The sequence below is a fragment of the Girardinichthys multiradiatus genome, chromosome 14 (assembly GCF_021462225.1).
Source record: "Girardinichthys multiradiatus isolate DD_20200921_A chromosome 14, DD_fGirMul_XY1, whole genome shotgun sequence".
Lineage (NCBI taxonomy): Eukaryota > Metazoa > Chordata > Actinopteri > Cyprinodontiformes > Goodeidae > Girardinichthys > Girardinichthys multiradiatus.
The window spans coordinates 42787826-42803457 of record NC_061807.1 but is presented as its reverse complement, the minus strand read 5'-3'; the positions used below and the strand labels follow the sequence as shown (position 1 = coordinate 42803457).

Genomic DNA, 15632 nt, shown 5'->3' with positions numbered 1-15632 from the left:
AGTCAAAATAAATGCACGTTCACATTGAACTTATTAAATGCCCAAAGGTCTATTTTTAACTGGTTTGCCAAAATTTGCATTAATGGACAAGTACTGCTCAAAATGATTGAGAGTTCACCTGTCATACTTTTATTCACCCTACAAGGTAAAGTTCAGAGTAGTAGTAATCAACTAGCTGGACCACTGCAGTCATTTAGGTGTCACTAGTAGACAGAATAGGCAGAATTTGTGTTGCCTATTTGACATGTTATAATTTTTGATGCCAACTAGTTTGCTAGTGTGATATGGATATTTACTAGTTTATGCTAGCTGTCCAGCAGTGTGTAAAATAACCTACTAGTTGGGGCTTTTGAGCAGTGGTTTCACAGACCAGCAGGAATTTTATACTTTTCAGTCAAAAAAGAGTGCCATTAGATGGCATCTTACTGCTAGGAGTGTTTTTTTTTTAACTGGTGCAGCAAAATATCCAACTAGTGTGAACAAATGTCAAATTACAGTTAAGTCCAAATTTATTCATACCCCTGAAATATTTATGTGCAAAGGGATCTTTAATTTTACTAACATGCTTCTTTTGACTGGAATTAATATTAATATTTTGGAGCAGCACAGCCAGTCCTGCCTTGAATCTGATAGAGACTGGAGGGAGCTAATGATTAGCCCCCTAACCCTAAGCAGCTGGCTAAAGACCAACATTAAATGCCTGTAACCTTCGACCCCATAGGCACTTAGGCACTGCATTAAAAACCGAAATAATTCTGTAACAGAAAATATCAGGTGGTCTCAGGAAGACTTCAAAAAACCATTGTCAGTTAACACAGTTCATCTACAAGTTAAAACTCTACCATGTAAAGCCAAAGGCAGATATCAACAACACCTAGAAACACTGCTGGCTTCCTTGGGCCAGAGCTCATCTGCACAAAGGTCAAAAGTCAGCCTCTGCGATGGTATGGCAGTGTGTTAGTGCCCATGGCATGGGTAACTGTACATCTGTGAAGGCAACAATAATGCTGAAAGGTACATAGAGCTTTTAGAGTAACATATGCTGCCATCCAAGCAACGTCTTTTTCAGGGACGTCTCTGCTTATTTCAGCAAGACAATACCAAGACACATTCTGCATGTGTTCCAACAGCGTGGTTCGTAGTTAAATAGTGATGGACCTAGACTGTTCTGCCTGCGGTCCAGACTTGTCTCCCATTGAACATGTGTGGCTCATTATGAAGAGCAAATTATGGCAATGTAGACCCCAGACTGTTGAGCAACTGAAGTTGTACATCAAGCATCCAATTCAAAATGAGGGAATATTAAAGTTTATCAATTTGAACATTAAATATCTTCTCTTTGTAAAGTATTCAATTGCATATAGGTGGAGCAGGATTTGCACATCATTGTATTATGTTTTTATTTACATTTTATGTCCCAACTTCATTGGAGTTGGGGTTGTAGTTCTAAATCATCAAATTAACAGTGGAAAAAGGCAAAAGCTGTTCAGCATTTAGAAGAAGGGTTTGATTGCCAATGACAAAAATGATTTTTACAGTGATTTTTAAGGTAAACAAGTTGTAAAAAAAATAACTTTTTCTTTTCAAAACTGACTCTTGTTTTTTTTTTTACATTGTTTTTTCATCCTTTGAGAGATCCTCATTCCCTGTTAGAAGCTAACTTGATGGAAAGAAATTTCACATCTTAATCTATAGGTGTATGAATAAATTTGGGCATAATTGTAGTGTAGTTTAGCAGTGAACTCGTTGACAGAAATGATAGCTCACATATTTAGATTGATCGGAGCATAACTGTGTGGTTGCGTTTCTATTGTGGAGCTCTGACCTAAAAGTGCCATGTTTTGAGTTTGGGAAGGACCAAAGCGGCAAAAGGACCACGGTAGGTGCATGGTGAGGATGGATCATTTAATCAAGACTGAAGAATTTACATGAAGCAGGCAACTTGCCAACGGAAGAACAGATCAACAGAAGAATCCTTCGACAAGAAGCAGAAAAACAGGAACTTATATACAAACGAGATGGAACGGAAATCAGGTGAGTGTAATTAACATGAACATGAACAGGTGAGGATCATGACAAAAAGGGGTTTATGAGCAATCTTCCTTAATGTTTCTAATAAGCTACATAATAAATAAAAAAATCTGCAGAATTGGCTTCTTCTGGGAGTGTATAAGAGAGGCTCCTCCTGGGCGCATTCACGCAAGGACTGCTGTTGTGTCTAATATTTACACAGACGGCTTGCCATACAAGTAGCTGATGTTGCTTCTCCATAGCCGACATGCAATGTTAGGACACATTCTCTGCAAGAAGTGTCACAGTTCTGACTAAGTGAGACAACAGGGTATATATGTGGGTGGTTCTGACAGGATCCCGGTGCTTTCTGTTAATGCCCGTGTGCTTTTACACGAATATCTGTCGCACAGCCTCAAATGACAGCTTGGTCTTTATCATGTTATAATAAATGATATGAGTGAGCAACAACAAATGATTTACTGTAAAAGCAACACATACATACATGCGCGCACTCACGCACATTCCAGGGTACACGCAGGAGGAAAGAGATGTCCTCATAAAATAGGTTCTGCTTGTTATTTATATAATGTTCCACGGCACGGTGTTAGGTGCCGAGAGTGTGACAGGAGAGAGAGAGTGTTTGTGTGTTTGGCGTGTGTGCGTGTGTTTAAGGCTGAGACAGAGAACCAGTAAAAACGTCATCTGCTTGGACTGGACTGGACTTGGACTAGACTACGAACATACGAGCACCAGTCGAAGAAGGGGCAGTGGCTCCACTGTGTCGCCGGACAGAGAGTCTCTGTACTCGGACAGGAAACAGTCGCTGCCTTCGGTCTTCTTGCGGGGCAGCAGCGAGAAGTAGCGTGTCTGCATGCTGGGGGACAGCGCGGGGAGTGTTGTTAGGATCATTTAGTGACGAGGCGCTGCTGCTGCTGGTGGAGGTGCTGGGAGGATTATGGCTTCTTCTCCGGTCACCACAGCATCGCTGGAAGGGAGGACACCGTCGCCCAATGGGAGTGACGAGCCCACAACTACCCGTCAGGTAAACAGTTTGCCGCCCCCTTTGCGTGTCCTGTGGGGTTTATTCAAGCAGAAAAATACAAACTAAACCGCATTTGAAAGTATAAATATTTACGACCCAAATGTTTGCCATCAGGAGCACTTCTGTTACAGCTGTCTGACTCAGCAAAATCAGTTCTTAAATCAGTGCTGTTAATAATCTGAATTTGTCATACAATCCATGTTCAAGCACTTCATGAGTCTGTTTTGCAAGCAATAAAAATATAACATTGCACCTACTTCAACTAATATAGGCTGTGCAGACTTCACATGTGTCTGAGTCACCCCTTGTCACGTGTGTGTTCTGGCTTATTAGATAGAAACAATGAACCGGACAGATTGTCAATGAGCTTGGTGTGACGTAGACAGTAGTGCGTGTTACCTCTAAAGATAGCAGGCTGTTGGACAGGAGGCCTTTTCGTGAAAGTGACACTTCCCAGGTCAAAAGAAAGTCATGAAGTCCACACAGTGCTAATTCCACGAGGTTGTGGTTCTTGTGTTAAGAGCCAGCAATAACTGCTTTATTTTGTTAGTTTTCACAAATAGGATGAAGCTTTCATGAATTCCAGATTGAGGCATCCAGCTGAGGTTTAAATGGTTTATGTATTTAAGATTTTGAGCTGAAGATAGTGAAAGCTGTTGGTCCAAACCTAACAGAGAATGCATCCTAAAAACACAGAAACAGCTGTTTAATTTGGCATCAAATCATAAGTTGGGAAGCAGACACCTGTGTTGTACAGCAATAGTATTTTCTTGCAGTACGTATACTGGGCATACCACAGGGAGGTGAGCGTGAGTTTAGGGGTGGGGGGTTTTGTACCAATGCCCACCATGCCCTTTGCCTGCACATGCAAATAAGCAATGGAATACCTTTTTTTGTGGCAACGAACAGAGAACATTGTTACCCCTGGCGTCCCACAGGTTGTGCTGCCCTAGGAAAATGTGGCAATGGTGGCAGGGGTTTGTATTGTAACCGGTGGGTTGCTGGTTCGAGCCCCCGCTTTGTCTGTCTCAGTCGTGTCCTTAGGCAAGACACTTCACCCACCTGATGGTGGTCAGAGGGCTCGGTGGTGCCTGTGTATGGCAGCCTCACTTCTGTCAGTGGCTGTGGCTACAATGTAGCTCACCACTGTGAATGTGTGTGTGAATAGGTGGATAACTGAATGTAGTGTGAAGTGCTTTGGGGACTTGATAAAGCACTAAACAAGAGCAGGCCATTTACCATTTTAATACAGATTACCTTCCACACCATGTTATACATGTTACTGTGCCGACAGCTTAAACACAGATAAGACAACAACATGGTGCAATAGACCTCTTTCAGCTAGTAACTGTACTGCATTATGTATTTGTTGTAATATATATAATTACAACAAGACAGCATTATGTAAACGTGCTCCAGAGCTGAGACAGGATAGACTGGGAAGTCATGGACTGGAAAAACATGCCTGTTTTGTGCTTGTTGTCTAATAGCCAAGATTTTCCATTTACCCACAGTCACAGTATTTCCCGTAGACACTCCAAATTACCAGTGCAAATCATTGCACAGTCAGTTGTAGGAAAATGTTACATTTGGTTTTTTAACAGGATTCTGTTAGGTATACAGATGCATTGTTGAAATGAAATATGGAATATGACTCCTTTAAAATGAAAGGTTTTTAAGTGGTTGTCTATTTGCCTTTTACAAATGATTTTGTACTTTTAGACCAAGTCAGATTAAAAAAGAAAACCTATAAGGACTTCACATGCTGAATAGCCAAACACTATTCCAAATTTTAGCCAAGTGTTCCTGTGCAGGTTGGGCAATTTTTTAGCAGCAAAATAATCAGATGGAGCCAGTACATTCTCTAGCAACATTAGGGTTTAGACACATAAATGATAGTTTTTTTGCAAGGCTCTAAAACAATTTAGTCGATCCAGTAAATTAGGTAGACTCGTAAAACCGTAGATATATGAAGAACACAAAACCATCCCAACCATATACAGTGCCTTGCGAAAGTACTCGGCCCCCTTGAACTTTTCAACCTCTTGCCACATTTCAGGCTTCAAACATAAAGATATAAAATAAAAATATTTTGTGAAGAATCAACAACAAGTGGGACACAATCGTGAAGTGGAATGAAATTTATTGGATGTGTCAAACTTTTTTAACAAATAAAAAACTGAAAAGTGGGGCGTGCAATATTATTTGGACCCTTTACTTTCAGTGCAGCAAACTCACTCCAGACGTTCAGTGAGGATCTCTGAATGATCCAATGTTGTCCCAAATGACTGATGATGATAAATAGAATCCACCTGTGTGTAATCAAGTCTCTGTATAAATGCACCTGCTCTGTGATAGTCTCAAGGTTCTGTTCAAAGTGCAGAGAGCATCATGAAGACCAAGGAACACACCAGGAAGGTCTGAGATACTGTTATGGAGAAGTTTAAAGCCGGATTTGGATACAAAAAGATTTTCCAAGCTTTAAACATCCCAAGGAGCACTGTGCAAGCAATCATATTGAAATGGAAGGAGTATCAGACCACTGCAAATCTACCAAGACCCGTCCCTCTAAACTCTCATCTCGAACAAGGAGAAGACTGATCAGAGATGCAGCCAAGAGGCCCATGATCACTCTGGATGAACTGCAGAGATCTACAGCTGAGGTGGGAGAGTCTGTCCATAGGACCACAATCAGTCATACACTGCACAAATCTTGCCTTTATGGAAGAGTGGCAAGAAGAAAGCCATTTCTCAAAGATATGCATAAAAAGTCTCATTTAAAGTTCGCCACAAGCCACCTGGGAGACACACCAAACATGTGGAAGAAGGTGCTCTGGTCAGATGAAACCAAAATCAAACTGTTTGGCCACAATGCAAAACGATATCTTTGGCGTAATAGCAACACAGCTCATCACCCTGAACACACCATCCCCACTGTCAAACATGGTGGTGGCAGCATCATGGTTTGAGCCTGCTTTTCGTCAGCAGGGACAGGGAAGATGGTCAAAATTGATGGGAAGATGGATGGGGCCAAATACAGGACCATTCTGGAAGAAAACCTGTTGGAGTCTGCAAGAGACCTGAGACTGGGATGGAGATTAATCTTCCAACAAGACAATGATCCAAAACATAAAGCTAAATCTACAATGGAATGGTTCACAAATAAACATATCCAGGTGTTGGAATGGCCAAGTCAAAGTCCAGACCTGAATCCAATCGAGAATCTTTGGAAAGAGCTGAAGACTGCTGTTCACAAATGCTCTCCATCCAACCTTACTGAGCTCGAGCTGTTTTGCAATGAAGAATGGGCAAGAATTTCAGTCTCTCGATGTGCAAAACTGATAGAGACATACCCCAAGCGACTTGCAGCTGTAATTGCAGCAAAGGGTGGCGCTACAAAGTATTAACGCAAGGGGGCCGAATAATATTGCACGCCCCACTTTTCAGCTATTTATTTGTTAAAAAAGTTTGACACATCCAATAAATTTCATTCCACTTCACAATTGTGTCCCACTTGTTGTTGATTCTTCACAAAAAATTAGAATTTTATATCTTTATGTTTAAAGCTTGAAATGTGGCAAGAGGTTGACCAGTTCAAGGGGGCCGAGTACTTTCGCAAGGCACTGTGACTGGTATTTATAGGGGATGCACCTTGTTTTTTACAGAAACTGTATAAACAGATCTGGAGCTCCAGAACCCGAGATACTTATAAGTATCTCGGGTTCTGGTTCTGGTTCTCTCAATGTACGATTTAGTATACTGAAAGGTACACTGAGAGTGAAAGGCTAAGGATAAGACTCTTTTTACAAAACAGTTTTATTATAAAGTTGCAAAGATGAACCTGCTCTAAGCTTCCTCTGAACATGTCTCAATCATTAATCATACTGCCCATGTCAAGCACATGTGAGCTTTCATAAATGAAATCTGGCATTGTGGAACCCAAGCAGGAATGTTGTGTTACTCAAGAGGTTCAGTATAAAGTGTTAAATATTTGTGTTGGACATATTTACATTCTGAAAGATAAAACACATCTGTGGAGTATAATTCCTTATCAGCTTCAGCCTATCTTTAATTATCATCACTACTAAAAGAACTACCCTTGGCACAAGTTCAGTGTTCTGTTCTGTATACTTCACCACAACCCATGTGACAGGAAATTATGGGTCCCACTATGGTTTTGGATTAAACCGACCAGCTGTCATTGCACCATCACACCCTTGAGGCAGAAAGCCAACTAAGCCTAACAAAAGTCAGTCAGTACTGGGCTTTGAGCTCAGAGGTGTAACTGATGCAGGTTGACTTCAACCCTTGATTACTACCTCAGTCTTTATGGTAAACAGACAGAGACAGTCAGAAGGTGACAAAGTCCATTCTCTTGTCAGCATACCATAAAGAAAGTGAAAAAGAGTTGGGGTTCCCTTCACACAGGAGCAACTTATAGAACTTAGTCATATTGATGCAATTCTTGGAAATCCTGCTTTACTGTGATGTGCTACAATGTTCTATATGTCAATTGTACACATTGATCCTACAACGTTTACTCATAACAATAAGTCTTACACTAGCACAAATTTTCCAACTGTGACAGAATGCAGCTGTATGCAAGAAGATTGTACCACTCTAGCACAATGCTGCCATGGTGAGTAACCCATCTTTGCTCCTGCTTCATATTCTTGACAATGAAGCTACGTATCTAAGCTCCACATGCTACCACTGGGCTTCCCTATGCTCCCACCAGGACTCTAAAACGCTGCCACCATGATGATAATCGTATACAACATTGCTGCAGAGGTTGTTTGCATTCTCCAAATACTAGGGACACTATTAAACTGTATCTTCTATAATGAGGGAACCCACTGTGTTCTTAATATCTTGATAAAGGACCCCACCATGTCAGGATGTGACATTTCGGACTTTGTGTTTTGTTTTGTTTACCGATTATCATATTTCTCCAGCCCCTCTGGTTAGGTTGTGTTTACTTATTGTTTACATTTTATTTGTTTACATCCTAGTCCTTGTGTTCTCTGCTTCCTGTCAGTTCAGTCTGTGTGGTGTTAGGTTTCATTACTCTGTAATCTGGTTTGCTTTATGGGTTCCTTGTTCGTTCTTAGGTTTGGTGTTTCTTATTCAATTCAATTCAGTTCAGTTTTATTTATATAACGCCAATTCACAACACATGTTGTCTCAAGGCACTTCACAACAGTCAGGTACATACATTCTAATTAATCCTAACAATTGAACAGTACAGTCGGAGTTAGCTTTTTATTCAAATTGGATAAAAAGTTTTTCTATCCCTTCAGTTTCTCAGTTTCCTTCAGTTCATGTTTATCCCTGATTCTTATGCTTTATTTTTATCTTTGTTTATAGTTTTGTTTTAGGTCTGCTCGGTGTCTTGTTAATTACTTGTATTAGGTTCACCTGTTCCCTCTGCCTTCCTGCCTCCTTGCCTCACCTGTCCTTAGTTCCTTTGATTACCTGCCTTTGTTTTCTCTCTGTATATTAGTTGGTTTGTTTCATTATGTTTTTGTGGGTTCCTTGCGTTACAACTCGACCCTTTATCCTCGTCCCTGCCTTCAGTCTCCAGGTTCCTGCAGTGTCTGTAATGTAAGTGTTTGGATCTCGACCCTGTTCAGTACCTGCAGTGTTTTTGTTACGTTTTGACTTTTTTTGATTAAAGCTGAGAGACTGCTTTTTGAAATGCTGCCTCCACGCTCTTGTCTGCGCTTCGGTCCACTCCAAAGCCCCACCGTGACAGAAGGAACCCACCACAAGGACCAAGCAGACAGAGCTACAGAGCTAAAGGATGGATTGAGCAGCAGGATGAGACGCTGCGCACTTTGTATGGGGAGAAGGTGGAGATTTTACCTTCGCCTCTATTGCTGGAAGAGATGGAAGAGTGTTATTGTGAGACCGACTGGGCTGCTATGGCTTTTGAGCCGGGTCGGAACCGCTCCTCCCCAGCTCACCCCTCCTCCAAGCGACGGCGCTCTCGCCGCAAGCATTCCTCCTCCTCCTCCTCCGCAGCGCCTGAGCTCGTCATGCCCACAGCAGCATCGCCTCAGCTCACGCTCGCTGAGCCTCCAGCAGAGCCATCCTCACCTCCGCCAGCCGCAGCAAGGTTTCCGGCTGGGTTTCCCTCCTGCCCGGGACGACGTCATCGCCGGAGGGCAGCCGCCACTGGGAAGTTTCGGGTGGACGCCTCCTTTGCTTCCACGGAGGGTCCACCTGCCACGGCTTCCTCGCAGCTGTTTTCTCTGGCGTGGGTCCAGTCCGGGCCGCCTCAGGGCCACAGCAGGCCGCCTCAGGGCCACAGCAGGCCGCCTCAGGGCCACAGCAGGCCGCCTCAGGGCCACAGCAGGCCGCCTCAGGGCCACAGCAGGCCGCCTCAGGGCCACAGCAGGCCGCTTCAGAGCCACAGCCGGCCGCCGCCGCCGGGTCTACAGAGCCTCAGCCGGCCGCCGCCGCCGGGTCTACAGAGACTCAGCCGGCCGCCGCCGCCGGATCTTCAGAACCTCGCCTGATCCGGGAGGAGCCCGTGAGTGGGCTGCCTCCACTTCCTCGCCTGATCCGGGAGGAGCCCGTGAGTGGGCTGCCTCCACTTCCTCGCCTGATCCGGGAGGAGCCCGTGAGTGGGCTGCCTCCACTTCCTCGCCTGATCCCGGAGGAGCCCGTGGGCAGGCTGCCTCCACAACCAGGTCCTGAACACCTTATGGTTTTTCTGCAAAGATTCTTGGTGAGTTTGTGAGAGTCTTGTAAATGTCTTTGCAGTCTCAAACCTGTATGAAGTGATCGTTAAGTGTTGGTCTTCCGTGCACAATAACTGATTAGGCATGGTCCGGTTTCAGTGTTAATGCAGCCCACAGTTTTAAAACCACAGCGTTTTGCAACATACTACTCATGTAAGTTAATCTTCCTTTAATGGGATGGCAGAGAAAGCATGGGGTTTTCTGGTTTAATAGAGCACAGGGTATCACCACGACCCTCCCCTCCCCCACTTATTGCTGTGAGCCGTCAGTCAGCTGTTTCTGATGCATGAAGGTATGGGAACTCTCTTAAACTGTTTCCCTGTAGAAGCAGAAGAGCACTATCCACCAGTGTTATGTGTTTTAAACTAATTGAAATTAATAAACTAAAAGATACTATGATCAAATCGTATTTTCCAAACTTTTTTTAGGATTTCTAACTTGTGCCTTGAAAATCTCATACATTCTCCTCATGAAGTCATGATTGTCATGGGAATTTTGTGACTACTTCTGTGAACTACCTACATGAACTCTGTGCAGTGCCATTCTTAAGAAGCTTAGTCCCTTTGTTTCAAATCAGAATTTTGTGTTGTTCACTGTCAGGTACTTGACTAATACTGCAAACAGTAAGGTCAAAATGTGAAGATAGACAGAATGGCAGGAGGGGGGTGAGCATGCAGTTTGGAACAGGGTCTGCCCCTGTAGAGAAGAACATCTGCCACTTGTTTTTTTCTCTCTCTCAGCCAAGGTCAGAGCGATACAAGCCAGCTTTGCTCTACTTTAAGGATCTAATTTAAATAACTTCAGTTAGAGTTTGTCTGGATATGAGTTCTAAAAATTTCAAACCTGCTGATCTGAGTTAACAGAACTAGGTCAGCTAATTGAAAAACTTGTATCAGTGAGAAAACAAGTTCAGTGAAGGTAAGAAGAATAAACTGTTTAGATCTGCCATATATACAGGGTTGTTTTTTCCCTATTTACTAGGGTTATCATGATGCTAAAATTTCAAAAGTCAATACTGATACTAAGAAAAATACTTAATACCTTTTTTGGATACAGCTACAAAATTTTTTGAAGGCACAGGGTTGTTTGAAGTTGAGAGAAAAAAATGTGATCAGTTACAATACAGGTCCTTCTCAAAATATTAGCATATTGTGATAAAGTTCATTATTTTCCATAATGTAATGATGAAAATGTAACATTCATATATTTTAGATTCATTGCACACTAACTGAAATATTTCAGGTCTTTTATTGTCTTAATACGGATGATTTTGGCATACAGCTCATGAAAACCCAAAATTCCTATCTCACAAAATTAGCATATCATTAAAAGGGTCTCTAAACGAGCTATGAACCTAATCATCTGAATCAACGAGTTAACTCTAAACACCTGCAAAAGATTCCTGAGGCCTTTAAAACTCCCAGCCTGGTTCATCACTCAAAACGCCAATCATGGGTAAGACTGCCGACCTGACTGCTGTCCAGAAGGCCACTATTGACACCCTCAAGCAAGAGGGTAAGACACAGAAAGAAATTTCTGAACGAATAGGCTGTTCCCAGAGTGCTGTATCAAGGCACCTCAGTGGGAAGTCTGTAGGAAGGAAAAGGTGTGGTAGAAAACGCTGCACAACGAGAAGAGGTGACCAGACCCTGAGGAAGATTGTGGAGAAGGGCCGATTCCAGACCTTGGGGGACCTGCGGAAGCAGTGGACTGAGTCTGGAGTAGAAACATCCAGAGCCACCGTGCACTGGCGTGTGCAGGAAATGGGATACAGGTGCCGCATTCCCCAGACCTGGGCTACAGAGAAGCAGCACTGGACTGTTGCTCAGTGGTCCAAAGTACTTTTTTCGGATGAAAGCAAATTCTGCATGTCATTCGGAAATCAAGGTGCCAGAGTCTGGAGGAAGACTGGGGAGAAGGAAATGCCAAAATGCCAGAAGTCCAGTGTCAAGTACCCACAGTCAGTGATGGTCTGGGGTGCCGTGTCAGCTGCTGGTGTTGGTCCACTGTGTTTTATCAAGGGCAGGGTCAATGCAGCTAGCTATCAGGAGATTTTGGAGCACTTCATGCTTCCATCTGCTGAAAAGCTTTATGGAGATGAACATTTCATTTTTCAGCACGACCTGGCACATGCTCATAGTGCCAAAACCACTGATAAATGGTTTACTGACCATGGTATCACTGTGCTCAATTGGCCTGCCAACTCTCCTGACCTGAACCCCATAGAGAATCTGTGGGATATTGTGAAGAGAACGTTGAGAGACTCAAGACCCAACACTCTGGATGAGCTAAAGGCCGCTATCGAAGCATCCTGGGCCTCCTTAAGACCTCAGCAGTGCCACAGGCTGATTGCCTCCATGCCACGCCGCATTGAAGCAGTCATTTCTGCAAAAGGATTCCTGACCAAGTATTGAGTGCATAACTGTATATGATTATTTGAAGGTTGACGTTTTTTGTATTAAAAACACTTTTCTTTTATTGGTCGGATGAAATATGCTAATTTTGTGAGATAGGAATTTTGGGTTTTCATGAGCTGTATGCCACAATCATCAGTATTAAGACAATAAAAGACCTGAAATATTTCAGCTAGTGTGCAATGAATGTAAAATATATGAATGTTAAATTTTCATCATTACATTATAGAAAATAATGAACTTTATCACAATATGCTAATTTTTTGAGAAGGACCTGTAGTCTATTCTCCCAGGTCCAGGTGATACCCCATAGGGGAAATTAGCCCAAGAGGTGGTCTCTTTCCCTCCGGGGTGGAGACAGGCAGACCGCACCAGCCCAGACTAGTGCTGGCACTGCCCAACCCTGGCCCGGACTCCGACCCTCGCCCCGACCCCAGTCCCCAATGACCACCATCCCCATCTAGAGAGGAGGTAATGTACAAAAGAGGGGTCTACATGGTCCAAATGATCTCGCCGACCAGAGCTGCCATAGGATGAAACAGTCCCAACCTCCCAATGAATTCCAATCTCAACCCCATGATCTCCACCCACAATCAGGACACAGATGTCAAACACATGCCCCCAAACCCAAATGCAATGAATCCCCTCCCCACAGGGCCACACCCCACAGATGAGCGCCATCGCAAAAAAGCCAACAAAGCGCAAGTTCCACAAACAGCCTCGCTCCAAGCACCCCACCGCATTCTACCCCCCACCACACAGCGAGTCGCGACGGCAAGGACACCGTGCAACGCCACCTCAGCCTCCACCCACAGGCGCAACAGGGCAGACACCACCGAGCATCATACCCTCAATGAAAGCCCTGACCCCACACCAAGACGTGACAAACTCACACAACAGCAAGCACCCGGGGCCAGCGGCCCCCACCACGCCCCCCACAAACACACAAATCACCGCCACTGCGATGATAGCCCAAGAAGAAACAATTACCAGCTCAGCACCACCATCGTCACTCAACCGATTCCAATATCTGTGTTCTTGTCAACTTGATGTGTGCCATGTTCCGTTTTGTTGCTCTTAACTTTGAACTTTGAAATAAAAAAGAATGGAGCTATGTGTGGTTCGAACTCTGCACCTGAAATGCGCATCTCAGATGGCATTAGCTCATGTCGTCTTGGAGGTCTTCTACTTTACTGTTATAAATACAGAAGCTTTACTGACCTTCTGAAGTTGCTCTCAAACATCAGTCTCGTAGCTTTAGCTTGTAGTGTTACCACAGCTAGCATGTGGCATAATTTGGCTTTTCATTTTTTTCTTTTTTTTCTTGTCAGTCTTTGTCATAGGGAAAGTTCCTCCAAACAATGCTTTGTGTTTGCAGGCATTTAAAAAACTTATATATAGATATAGAAAACTTGAAATTGCATTCATTTGGTGTGTTTCTCTACCAGCTTTGAACATCCACAGACATTTTTGCTCATTCTTCTTTGTAAAGGAGCTGAAGCTAAGTCTGATTGCGTAGAGAACATCTGTGAAGATCAGTATTCAGGATTTGCCAAAGATTCTCAGATTCTGAACATGTTTTGATCTAAAACATCCCATTATAGCTCTGGCTGTATGTTTAGGGTCGTTGTCCTGCTGGAAAGTGAACCTCCACCCCAGTGTCCAGTCTTCTGCGGCCTCTAACGGGTGTTCTTCCAGGATTGTCCTGGATTTTGCTCTGTCCATCTTCCCATCAACTCTGACCAACATCCCTGTCCCTGCTGAAGAAATGTATCCCCACAGCATGATACTGCCACCACTATGTCTCACAGTCAGGATGGATGGTGTGTTTATCTGACCAGATAGCCTTCTTCTACCTGTTTGTTCTGTCCCCTACATGGCCTGCTGGAAACTGCAAAAGGGACATCTTTTTTCAGTTTAGTTGTACGTCCATGTCTTGTTAGGTCTGCAGTTGGTCCATCCTCTTTGCATGTTCAGATGATAGATTTGAACAGAGCCCTTTCAGATGTTCAAAGCTTGGCCTATTGTTTTAAAACCTAACTCTGCTTTAAACGTCTCCACAACTTTCTTCCTGACCTGTCTGCTGTGTTCTTTGTGGTGCTGTTTGTTCTCTACTGTTTTCTAACAAACCTCTGAGGCCAGAAACAGAAAAGCTATAGTTAAACACTAAGTTACACACAGGAGCACTCTGTCCACCAATTAGGCGCCTTTAAAAGGCAGCTGGTTGCACAGGATTTTATTTTTGGTATCATTATAAAGGTGGCTGAATACAAATGCTCGTTAAAATTTCTAGATTTTAAATTCTAGAAGTCAATAATTTGTCTCATTATACTTAACATTAAAGCACTATTTTGAGTTAGTCTATCAAATAATATCTCTGCGAAATCTGTTACCGTTTGTGGTCATAACGTGATAGAATCTGAAATAGATGTATAAATACCCTTGCAACGTACTGTATTTAATGAGTGCTTCCTGCTGCTGTTGTCACTGTGATGTATCATCCGAAGAGCTGTCACTGGATGCAACGCACCAACTCAGTCCAATAATTTTAAAAAGGTGAACTGTTTCAGAACAAAATATAATCCAGGAATTTACACAAATGCAAAGCTTTGTGTGCATGTATGAATTATATATTTTTTTCCTGTCACATTAGAAAGAACCGCACCAAGCTGTCTCCCCTGGCTCTACCCTCAGTGTTCCAGTCATGACTAAGCCTTTTTCTGCAGATCACATTTTAAACAATATAAGAAAAGTGGTCCGGTGCCCGCTTAGTTGGCATGCATAATTTAATTTGTCACTTATGGCAACAAGACTGTGCACTCATAGACTCTGGCAAACTGAAATTAGCAGATAGCTGTAAAATCCCATCCCATTCATCTCTCTGCCCACCAGTGCAGACAAACCCAGCCATTCAGCCTTTGCCCCTCCTGTCTCAGTGTGCATCCCACACATACAGTACAGACCAAAAGTTTGGACACAGCTTCTCATTCAAATAGTTGTCTTTATTTTCATGACTATGAATATTGTAGCTTCACACTGAAGGCATCAAAACTATGAATTAACACATGTGGAATTATATACTGAACAAAAAAGTGTGAAACAACTGAAAATATGTCTTATATTCTAGGTTCTTCAAAGTAGCCACCTTTTGCTTTGATTACTGCTCCGCACACTCTTGGCATTCTGTTGATGAGCTTCAAGAGGTAGTCACCTGAAATGGTTTTCACTTCACAGGTGTGCACTGTCAGGTTCAATAAGTGGAATTTCAAGCCTTATAAATGGGGTTGGGGCCATCAGTTGTGTTGTGCAGGAGGTGGATACAGTACACAGCTGATAGTCCTACTGAGTAGACTGTTAGAATTTGTATTATGGCAAGAAAAAAGCAGCTAATTAAAGAAAAACGAGTGGCCATCATTT

At 43.1% G+C, this 15632-nt stretch overlaps 1 protein-coding gene and 1 long non-coding RNA gene across 2 annotated transcripts; one reads left to right on the top strand and one right to left on the bottom strand.

Annotated features, from left to right (window-relative positions):
• Positions 1-1891: 1891 nt before the first annotated feature.
• On the bottom strand, positions 1892-3433 carry LOC124880685. The gene is made up of 2 exons (XR_007041430.1): positions 3313-3433; positions 1892-3085 (listed from the first exon to the last, which is right to left on the bottom strand). It is a non-coding gene; the product is annotated as an uncharacterized LOC124880685 (long non-coding RNA).
• Positions 3434-8596: 5163 nt separating this feature from the next.
• LOC124880684 (basic salivary proline-rich protein 2-like) lies at positions 8597-14262 on the top strand. Its single transcript, XM_047385951.1, has 2 exons — positions 8597-9788; positions 13838-14262. Exon 1 carries the CDS (start codon positions 8944-8946, stop codon positions 9574-9576), a length of 633 nt encoding a protein of 210 aa, XP_047241907.1. The 5' UTR covers positions 8597-8943; the 3' UTR covers positions 9577-9788; positions 13838-14262.
• The last annotated feature ends 1370 nt before the right edge of the window (positions 14263-15632 follow it).